General features: G+C 34.9%; 1 protein-coding gene, 3 non-coding genes and 1 pseudogene across 4 annotated transcripts; all 5 read right to left on the bottom strand.

Moving 5' to 3' along the window:
- Positions 1–70: 70 nt before the first annotated feature.
- LOC129297312 (protein SUPPRESSOR OF FRI 4-like) lies at positions 71–6,686 on the bottom strand. The gene is given in 9 exon segments (XM_054935665.1): positions 71–505; positions 1,198–1,251; positions 1,344–1,498; positions 2,389–2,703; positions 2,706–2,794; positions 2,940–3,063; positions 5,804–5,904; positions 6,494–6,662; positions 6,665–6,686. Coding segments are annotated over 9 exon segments (1,101 nt in total). The 3' UTR covers positions 71–433.
- Positions 4,449–4,581, bottom strand: LOC129297318 (small nucleolar RNA snoR86). The gene has a single exon (XR_008590179.1). It is a non-coding gene; the product is annotated as a small nucleolar RNA snoR86 (small nucleolar RNA).
- Positions 4,724–4,859, bottom strand: LOC129297316 (small nucleolar RNA snoR86). Its single transcript, XR_008590178.1, has one exon. It is a non-coding gene; the product is annotated as a small nucleolar RNA snoR86 (small nucleolar RNA).
- LOC129297317 (small nucleolar RNA snoR86) lies at positions 5,002–5,158 on the bottom strand (annotated as a pseudogene).
- Positions 5,214–5,347, bottom strand: LOC129297315 (small nucleolar RNA snoR86). Its single transcript, XR_008590176.1, has one exon. It is a non-coding gene; the product is annotated as a small nucleolar RNA snoR86 (small nucleolar RNA).
- Positions 6,687–11,885: the final 5,199 nt, after the last annotated feature.

The following is an 11,885-nucleotide window of genomic DNA, read 5'->3' on the forward strand; positions in this document are numbered from 1 at the left end:
TGAAATCACAAAGTAGATATGCATATTAATGCTATCCCCATAACATACCGAAACCACATAAACAAACAAATGAAACATATAAAAGGACATAGAAATGATATTTCCAAACTCGATTTGGAGCCATCTGTTCTACAAGGTATCATTTCCCTATGCCTAAAAAAGAGAGAAAAAGGATATTAGAAGACCACCGGCGTCCTGCAACTTTCTATGAGATACCATTTTACCTTAACTAACCCCGCCCCACCAGGTACAAAAGAGTCTCCAAATTCTTTTTTTCTTTTTTTTTTTTTTGCCAAGAATAGCACCGCTAGGTTGGTAAATGGAAACTCCAAGCAAAGAATGATGAAACTGCACCAGAATCTCGGAAAATAAACTCTAATGTTCTAACACCATCAGCAGTGAACAAATTTGACAACACATGGCTCAGATTGTTCTAAAAAGCCATTCGACCAGCTAGCCTGCTTTCAAGTATCCTCTTGTCTATAGCTGCATCAATGGAGCTCATCTGAAAAATAACCAGGAATGATCAGCACGTTGCACAGAGACTGCTACTCAATACAACAAAAACCAAATATTTAACAGCCTGGGCCTATGCAAGAGATTCCAAACTCTGCGAAAGAAGCTGACCTGGCCAAGTCTGAATTCACTTGTTCCATAAAATAAATTGTAATGATGCTACGGATGAGGAAAAATCAGGTGTGTAAGATCTTATTCATCCCAAAACCCAATTCTTGGAAATCAAGCAGGGGGAGAAGGAATAACAGTATCAAAACCAAGCCTAAAAATTCATATATACGTACACTTCTACTACAAAAGCAGGGCGATGTAGTTGGTTGTCTACAGCATACTTCACATATTACACCGCAGTAATTAACTACCAAAGAGAAATTAGCAACAAGTACATACTTGAATCTTTTGATGCTCACAAATTTGGGAGGCATAGCTTGCGGCCAAAGTGGCAGTTTAAAATAAAGCAGAATGCACTACTCATTCTTATTGAGTAAGACAAAAGAGGGGAAAAATTAGAATGCCACTCAACTTCCTTTTTAGAAAGAGGATTAAATATTATACAGAATGTACCTCTATCAATAGCAAACAATGCGTAAACAACTGAATCTGAAAGCAAGAAGCATAAAGCCTACCCATCTGGTTAGATGTGAAAGCAACTCCTTCTATTACAGAGGTAGTATGACTTACCTGGCTAGTTTCATCATGCACCTGGTATTTTAGCAAGGACATTCTTCTTTCCTCCTGCAGGTACCAAAGTAACATAACATCACTTGATAACAAATTTAACAGTATTCTAACACTAAATAAATACATTCCACTAGCAGATAACGCACCATGGACATTGCCTCATCATCCCAAACTAAGTAGACCTCATTAGTGGCTGGTTGAGTCGCAGGAGCTTTGTTTGCAATTACTGGGGGTGGTCCAATTGAAGGTCCACCAGTATTTGGACCAGAAGCATAAGAATGCGAGTTGCTTGATGTCCCTCCTATAGTAATCAAACAAGTCAAATTAAAATCACTAAAATGTATAAAACCAGCCCTACAATATTATAATGTTCTTCTTCCAGTAAACAAAGTGAGGAAAATGAATAAAGCATATAAGATCAGCTCAATGACAAAAACAATAGTGACATTTTGAGGCAAACTTTTAGCACCTAACATTTCACAATGGACGTGAAATTCCTACTATGTTATAGAACCAGACAGAATTAAATTCAAACCAGTAAAAGGAGTAACACTACACACAACTAGCTATTAGCAGTATTTATTGTGTCATAGGAAGAAACAAGTGGTCACTTGTGAGCAAATTTAGATGCCTTGCGTGTCTCATCATTCACAAGTTATAACCAACAAAAATCATAAGCAAGAGAAGCTAATTCAGCCCAGGCATCAGAGAACGAGAGATACATACCACACTTGCAGTGCAAGCCTATCAAAATACAGTACAAGCAATTACTTTCCACTTAAATTGCATAGAAAATATAAGGCAATTGAAACTCAATGAAAAGACCAACTAACTGTTAGTGTGATAAGCGTCAGCATAGAAAATAAAATATCGCATCTGGTCCTAGGATTATTACCCACTGATATGGGAGAATGTAATTGTAAATGAAAATTTGGAATACAATAACAAAATATCACATCTGGTCCTAGGATTATGACCCACTGATAAGGGAGCATGTAATTGTAAATGAAAATTTGGAATACAATAACAACAAGCCTTATTTCATTAAGTGAGGAAAATGGAAGTTTAGAATATTGACACTAGAAAACTATTTTCTTTAAAAAAGAAAAAAGGTGATGGCATGCAACCTGAAAACATAAAATGTTTATGAATGGTTTAAGTAATAAAAAAAAAACATGAACATAAGAGTACCTGGAACCCCTAGTGTTTGATAATTATTTGTCGAAGTTGTGTTAGCACTGGAATAAGCATCAGCAGAGGTACTTGAAGGCAATGAAGATGGAACAGTGGTAGAAAGTGATGGTGCAGAAAATGTTGAACTTTGGGCCATCGTATGGTTATTTCCAACAACAGGAAACAATGGTTGTGAAACTGGAGCAGATGTTGGAGGCAATCCAGGAGGAGCAACTTGAGAAGTTGGAAGGGCAGGAGAAGCAGTTGATGGTAGAGGTGGCCTCACATTCTGGACAGGAAATAATGGCTGCTGTACATATGGGGCAGGAGGGGAATGGAAACAGATGGAGGTTGCGGATACCAAGGCTGAGGTCGAGGTGGAACTGACCAAGTGGCAGGAGGCACAGGTACCGCTGGATTATAACTGATTACCAAGAGGAGACAAAACAGCAGGTTAACGAAATTCATGCCACTTGAAGATAAATGAATAGACTATCTTTCATCACATGCCAATACAACATTAATGAAACCAGGGGAAGTAAGAAAAGCAATAATTTAAGGAAACATACATAGGTGGCATAGTACCCAAGGTTGACTGAGGATATCCCATGCCTAATGGTGCTGGGACAACACCACCTACAAGCTGAGTTGATGGGATATCCACTTTGGCTGCTTTTGATGGAGCTTCATCCTCTGCGTTCAATAGAAATTTGTCAGAAAAAGAAATTTAAATGTTTTGCCTCATGCAAGAATTTCAACCTTGCTACAAATGTCGCATATATCATTCATAAATGCTTCTAAAGCAAATTAGCCATCAGATAAAACCAAATCCAACAAAGGTAGTAAAATAGGCATAAGGAATTTTGGATGTGAAATCATATAAAAGAATGCAAGGTTAAGGTGCATTTTTGCTCTTAAACTATTTCGAGGAGCACTTAGTATCTTAAACTATTTGTCATAGTAATTTTCCCTCTAAAATAATTAAAACATAGCATATTTTTCCCTGACGTTAAATATCCCAACATGACCATTAAAATGCCGACTAGGACTTAATTTTGACAAAAATTGCCACCTATCATGCCAGATGGATTCAAGTTAAGGTACATTTTTGCTTCTAAATATCATCTGAGGAGCACCCAGTGTCCTAAACTATTTGTATAGCAGTAATTTCATCCCTAAAGTAATTAAAATGTAGCATATTTTGAACATCCTTAAATAAGTCAAACAAATTCCTCTTCTGGCCTTCTTTATTTTTATTAAAATACTATGTTTTAATTACAAATGTTTAGAAAGCAAAAGAAGCCATGCATGCTTTAATGATAAACTGCAAAGAGATAGAGAGAAATGATGCGATAGTGCATTATTGGGCAGGACCTCTTTCTCTTAACTAGCCATTCCCATTGTCTTTAATTATTGCCTACTTATGCATTCTACTGTTAATTAGCCCTGCTCACCCATTCCCCCCACTGTTAGCTTACAATTTTTTCTTACAATTAAAAATGTTATGCCCCTCCCAATTTAAAGCAGTAGTTTGAACAGGTCAAACTTATTTTTATTTAATTAAACTTAAAGAAGAGGGAAAGAAAAAGGAAGTTTGCTTGAGTTATTTATAGATGTTTGGAAATATGCTATGCTATAATTAATTTAGCAGACAAAATGCTATGACACAAATAATTTAGGACATTAAATACTCCTTGAAAGATAGTTTAGGAACAAAAATGTACCTTAACTCAAACTACCAGGCACATAGGTGGCATGTGCGGTCAAACTTAAATCCCATTAGCATTTTTAACAATTAACGTGGGCATATTTAATGTCAGGGGCAAACATGCTGTGTTTTAATTACTTTAGAGGTGAAAGCTACAACAAATAATTTACGACATTGAGTACTTCTCGGAGAATAGTTTAGGGGGAAAATGCACCTTAACCCAAGAATGTAAAATAATTGACGTTTGTTGTAATTAATTAATGTTTTACCTATAGGCCAACAAATACCAAAGGAGCATTAACTATAGACCAGCAAATACAAACATTCTAACTTCTTTTATGTACATGAACAGTTTTGAATGAGACAATTAGATAAAGTGACTTGTTTGAGGCCATAATCCAAACAACATAAAATAAATCTGAAAGGCAAAAAGAACCGCCTATTTATTTTTCCTGCCAGACTTCAAATATATACCACCATTTTTAATATCGAATCTGTTGCTTTGATAAGTGGCTATCAACAAAATAAGAAACACAGCAAAGAGGACAAGTTTATGATTTAAACCCCAGGTCAACATCAACAATCAGGTATCTGAAACACAAGGTTACAGACTTTTTTGTGAAAACAGTTTTAAACCAACAATTAGACGCAGAGACTTGTCTAACACCATAATCAAAAGACCATAAAATCAATTTGACAGGACAGGGAAATCTCCACTTTTTTTGTTTTTGCAAACGTTCAATGCAAAATACACCACATCTTTTCACTGACGCCCTGCCTCTACTAATAGGCTTTCACCCAAAATAACACAAAAAGGGACAAATCTATTATTCAATCAACCCTAATATAACATTCTAAATCATGTATTTGAAAAACAAGGTTCCAAATTTGTTTTGAGAGAACATTGTTAAACTCATCAATTACATGCAGAGACTTGTTCGAGGCCACAATCAAAACAACACAATCAATTTGACAGCAAAAGGGAGAAAATTCAACAGAAATTAACCCTAGTCTCCATACATTGTTTTCACCAACCTTCAATGCAAAATACGCCATACTTTTTCACTGATGCTTTTTCTCTCTGCTAATTGGCTTTCACACAAAATAAAATAACAACCAAAACACATGCCATAAGATGGCAGCAACTTGTTTGAGGCCATATTAAAACAAACTAAAATCAATTTGACAGGCACGGAGAATTGCCATGTATGTTCTTGCCAATCTTCATTGCAGTATACACCATCTATTTTCTTATTGACATTCTCACTCTGCTAATTGGCTTTCTCAGTTTCTCCCCCAAAAAAAATGCACAAATGCAAAGCCCAAGATAACAAATAACCACGCTTTGGAAAACCTTAAGACAATCTTTATGACGGATAAAGGGTGAGCAAGACAAAATTAAACCCATACAAAGCAGTTCATTAACTGATTTCCACTGTTCCATGTCATCTGCATCCACTCTGATCTTCTAAGTCATGCATTATTAGAAGTCTTGACTTTATTATCTCTTTTTCTTTGGGAACAAAATTATTATCTCTTCATCACTCCGTTGCATCTTCCCCAATAAAAAAACAACACTCAATCAAACACAAACTATATGAAACAACAATATCAACTAATTTTTTGCTAAATCCATCTGTCAAGTAGCAGGGTTATTTTCCCACTAACAGGAGATTAAACTTCAGCGACTCAGAATTTGAGAAAGAGTGAAAGATGAATGATTACCATCATCTCCGTAGTGGGCGGCCAAGATATCTGGCGGAATCCCTTGCATCCCATATATTTCAATATCTGTAGACTCTCTACCAGGTTTTGCATTGGGCACCCTGAAAAGTAAATGAACGGGAAAGCACAACATCAAGTGGCAGAACCGAAGCATCTCTTGGAAACATCACAAATGCAGGAGCAGGATAAAGTTCTCGGCATTTGGCAATACCATAAAACATACAGTAAATATAACTCATACAGATTTTTTTTTTTGGTTTAAATCCCTTTCACAAGGAAAGATCAGAGAAGGAAGATGCATAGAATTGTTAGTTGAATTAAAAGATAATCATTCTCTGCCAACGGGGCATGAAACCCAAACTGTGCATTTTATTTGTTTAAGCAGGAGTTAACATTCATAGTGCATAGTTCTCTAGCCCCCACACGGATTTCAATATTTTCCATTATTGCCAAACATTCTCCTCCCTTGTAACTTCACCAAGACAAGATACCTGTTTACTCAGTCCTCGCATCAAATTATTAGATCCTAAGGATATTTTACTATTTGTCAAGCAGCTGAGTGAAAATTCATTAACTTGGTAGATCCAAAACATTACACTTGATTGATCAGATAGGAAAACTGCTAATCGAGGAGCCAAATCAGACAGAAGGGGACGACGAATAAAGGGTGAGCAAGACATTAGAGCTTACTTGGTGACGCTTTCTTTGTGAACCTGAAGCACGTGAATGGCCATGCCGCCGGCAGTGGAGAGTTTCTTGTGGCAGACATGGCATTTGAAGTGCTTAGCCTTCTGATGCTGAACCAAAATCTTTTCGTCATCGAACTCCCGATCACAATAGTAACACCACACCTTTGAAGAACCCTCTTCTTCTTCTTCCCCATTCAGCCCAACAGCTTTACTCCCTTTCTTCGGTTCAAGCCCTAACCTCCTTGACACTCCCCTTGGTCTGAATCTTCTTCGCTGATGAATAGGGTTTAGGCCAGATCTCGGCGCCTCAGGAGGAGGAGCTAGGGCTACAATAGTTTTGCTCGATCAAGACGTTAACCTAGTAGGGCCCGGGAAAAACTCAGTTTCGTGCCCGCATCAACCCGCTGATTCTAGAAAGTTTTATGCAAATTAACGATGACGATAACCATGAGGACCTATTTATGCTTTTCTTTTTCTTTTTTATTCAACCTCCAAAATTTGAATTTTGGACATTATTTTTTTTAATAAAATATTGAGTAAACTATCTACCCGATACAAGTACAAGCTTATTTTCGACTTATTTCAGTGCTGTCTATCAATCTATTTATTGAACTGTAAAATTTTTGCGTCTAATTTTTAAAATTTATATAAAAAATTGGTGTTTTTATGAATTGAATTTGATGTTTGGTTGAATAATTTAAATATATAAAAAAAATCATTTATTTTAGACTGAACTCTTTTGAAATTTTAAGGATTAATTAAATGAATAACATTTATTTGAAGACAATTAAACTTTTAATCACTGAATTTTGTGTTATCAATTACTCTTAAATTTAACAATTTTTTATTAATTTGGTTCTTTAAATGTGTTTGAACTATCAATTTGAATATTATTATTTAAAGAGGATGTGATATTGTTAAAATTTGTGATGTAAATAAAGATATTGATGATAGATTGATAACCACACAAGTTAATAGAAAAAGTGTAATTATTTAAGTAGTAAAATAAATTCAAAGTATTTTTTTTAAAATGACGTAAAACGAAATCAAAATTCACCTCAAAACTTGGCAATGCGAAGTATACTTTAATATCAAAAAAAGTTGATATTCCTTTTAACGGGCCAAAATGAAAAATTGGGTATCAGTCTTAAGTTTCGTGTAGGGCACATTTCAAACACTACATTGAAGCTCGGATCGTTGAGAAGTGAGGCGCGTTTATTATAACGAATGGGCCTAGGCCCATGGCAAATAGATATCAATACCCATGTTGGCAAGGTCTAGAATTTAAATCCCTTTGACGTAACTAAAAAGAGGATTTAAAAAAAAAAAAAGGACGAGTATGAAGGTATAGATTTTTGCGCATGATTGGACCCGGGGAGATGAAAAGGGAGATGATATTGGAAACATGAGGATAGAAGAAAGAGAGGCTGGAGCTGAGGAAGAGGAGACCCACTTGTGCAAACAAAAACAAGCCAACATATGATGGGGACAGCACCACTCCACACCAAATAATATCCTTGTCCCCCGATCAGGCATGTGTGCGCCTTGTGTTTATACGTATTGCGTTTAAGGTCGTATTGGGAACTCAACCTTCATAGTTCGTATCCAAAACATGCGTATGCGATAATGACACCTGTGCAGTGTTTTTAAAAAAACCTGACCCAGTAAACAACCAGGAATCGTCGCTAGACCGGACTGGTCTGATGTTTATATATATACATATATATATATATATAAAGCAATGGTTCCACATTCCATAATTAAATGATAGCGTTGTGTAGGCTAGACTTGAACCAAAAGATGAAATGTTGATTCTCAATTAGTATTTTTTTTTTAATAATTCACATAGCAATTTTTCTCTGCACATTTTTTAACAATCTCATTTATTTTTCATATTTATATTGCTGTGCGTACATGTGCCATTATTTTTATTTAATTATTGTTTACTGGTTTGACTGTCAGTTCATTAATTGAGTAGACCACGATAATCATGAATCGCTGGCCCTTCCGCTTTGCAGGCCCTTTTGATTTTTAAAACATTATACTCCGTCCATGCAGTCCCTTCCGCTGTAAGAAAAATTATCATTTTTTTTTTTACTTTCTCTACACAAAAAAAATCACATACTTTAATAACATTTATTATACATTTTTTAAATCATCCTCATCTACATTAATAAAAAATAATTAATATATATTTATATTAATTAATATAAAAATATTTTAGTTTAATTTTTTTATCTTAAACATAACTATATGATTAACTAATTTTTTAAATTGTGTGATACAAATTTTTTTTATTTTATATGTAGAAATGGAGGGGGTATGCTTTTTTCTTTCTTTTTTTCACATTAGCACTAATACCTGCTTGTTTTTTTTTTTCATCACAAGTCCCTCCTTGTTTTGAACCATGAATATTCTTTAAAAAAAAACAGAGAGAAATACTTTGACATGGGTGATAGGAATCAGATTGTCTATATATGGAACAAACTTAACTTAAAAGATATTAGTGTTTGCTATGTATCTAACAGGCTAACAGGCTAACAGGCGATACTTTGAGGCCGTGGATTAAAAAAAGAGCTAGTGCCAAGAAAAGAAAGAAAGATGCAAAATTGTAAACGGTTTGAGTGAAAAGTGGAATTCGCTTGTTGTGCGGTGAAAAAAGGTTGAAATGGGAGAGGAAGGTGCCGGGCAGAAAACCATGAAATGGACGTGAAAGGAAATTGAGAGAGCTAATTGGACGAAGATGATGATAATAATTACAAGCAGCATGAGTCAGCATCAATCACTGGAGGTAGTGGACTGTGATATAAACCCACAATACGAAACCTGAAAGCAATGAGTTATGAAGAGCATTTTCCAACTTCCGTTCGCATCTCATAAGAAGCCAACCCGCTAAAGTCACACGTCTCATATAAATAAGAAATCAAGATATATACAAATCCAGATTCATCACATCTTTATCATTTCTGTGCAGTGAGAAGAAACACTATCAAGGGACAAAATCAATGCAAGGAGGATCTTGTGAAAGATATTCTGTATACAACGGGGCAGCATGAGCACCGGAAAGCAAGAACAGGCATGATTAAATTGCCTACCTAACTCGCATGATGTGACGAAAAGAGAGTGGTCAATTTGATATGGCTATAAATCTCCAATGAATATTTATTATTATTCGAGCAACCCATCTTTTGTAATTACATTCACGACAGGGGGACCCACCTCACCCTCCTCAATCCTCAGTGCTTAATTACACTGATTATTTTGATTAGACTTTACTCTCAACCTGTTTGCTTGTTTTTGTTTCTCCTATTTTTTTTTTTTAAAAAAGGGTTTACCTGAAACAAGCACACAGACACACGCGCACACACAGATTTCTAGAAACCTGGCTTTTATCTTTTAAGTGCTAAAAAAAATCTGAATGCATCCTTTTGTCGATTAACTAATTACCACTTCTTATGGATATATGGTGCGGTGTGTCCGAGTTACAACGATGGTAGGGCAAGATTAATTGCTTCGGTTCCAGGCACAACCTAACTCACTGACGCTCTAAAAGGGACATTTAATTACCTGCATCTCTACTTATTTGGGTTCCTTTCCGTCTGTTTCACGTTGTTGCATTAATCATAACAATATCTATAGTCTGTCATGTTTTATAGATATCTGTATTGATAGTCCATATATAAAGTACAAGACTTACAAGTTAAACTGTTTACAAATATACAAAGAAAAAAAAATACAACTCATTTTCAAACTTAAAATGCGATACCGAGGAGACCCACTTTATTATACACAGTAATTCAGAAACATACACCTGATAGGGGTTCTGGAAGGGCTCTAAAGTCCAAGTCATTATATCGGAAAGGAATCGAAGTGAAGTGAAGTGCATGTTTTGTGGTCACAGGCTCCTGTAAGATGCACTTCCTTGACAGTCCCTGTCTGATGCTGATCCCATGGCTATGAGTGCAGTCGACTCTTCCTGTTTCTGTTTTTTATTAGTATAATGGATTATAAGAAAACAATGATTATGATGATGAAAACGAAGTATGCATAACTTTTTGAATTTTGAAACACTAACAAACGAAATAGTTCATAAATATACAGTGGATGAAGAAAGTGATCCTTTCAATTAATTGATTAGAATATATTGATTGGTGTTCAGGTGATGCCGCTTCGGTTTCATCTGTATACACCTGGAGCACTTGCTAACTTAATCATGTGGCGTTGGATATACCCTGCATGCAGGTCAAGTTGATATAAAGCAACTGAATTAACAATAAATGGTCCATAATTTTCAAATTACGTGGAACACACTAGGACTACTAGTTCATGTGCAAAAGTTGACCTCACTCGTACATGTAGAATCCAAAATTCAGGCATGTGAACATAAATTCTGTGCGGGCTATTGGAGCCGTACGTTAACATGGCCACCAAACACCCATCGGTTTGGTCCCAAAAGAAAGCAAGTTCTCTGCCAGCAAACAGACGACGAAATTTTCACATCAAAGTCAAAAAGGAAAGCCATTTGTGCTTGTGCTTTGATGAGAAGGGGAACGGCACAATCTGATACCACAATGTTTATTAATAATTGAACATGACAAGATAACAATTATCAAGTGACAACTAAATAAATGTTATTTATACCATACTCAAGATCAACTTCACTACCACAAAACACACCAGTACTTAACATATTTTTTTTCAATACTTGATAATTTTTAACCATCACACTTACTTGACAATTTGCAGCCTTTACTTGATAATTTTTAACCGTCAAGTATTAGAAACCTTACTTGATAATTATTTAAAATTACCATTAAATATATATTTATATATTTGCTTTTTAATACTTAAAAGTTATTACCAAAATACTTGACAATTATTTAATAACAACCATCAACTATTAGTTGTAAAAATTAGGCATGAAAAACTTAGTTTTTGTCATGAATACTTGACAATTATTTTCAAGTAACCATCAAGTATAATTCACACATACTTGACATTTATTTGGTAATAATCATCAAGTTTATAAATACTTAATGATTATTTTGAAATAATTGTCAAGTAAATAATTGTCAAGTATCTATGATATTTTTTTAAAATAAGGTGGCTGCTCTTGCATAAAAATACATAGAATAGAAAACAAAACTGTCAACAACCAAAAATATTACAATAAATGTTTCTATTAAGATTATTATCCAAATATATTAAAATTTCTATACCTTTAGCCTTAAACCCTGAGAAATCTATAGTCATAGCTTATTTGCAAACTAAATTTTAAAATTAAGTGGCCTAAGGTATAAAAAATTGGCAAAAAAATGTAATGTGTAAAATATATATATCCAACTAACTATTAGACCAGCTAAACATTGTCACTATTCACATATTGAACATGA

The sequence above is a fragment of the Prosopis cineraria genome, unplaced genomic scaffold, assembly GCF_029017545.1.
Source record: "Prosopis cineraria cultivar Desert tree isolate PC_DT_omini unplaced genomic scaffold, ASM2901754v1 PC495, whole genome shotgun sequence".
In the NCBI taxonomy this organism is placed as follows: Eukaryota; Viridiplantae; Streptophyta; class Magnoliopsida; order Fabales; family Fabaceae; genus Prosopis; species Prosopis cineraria.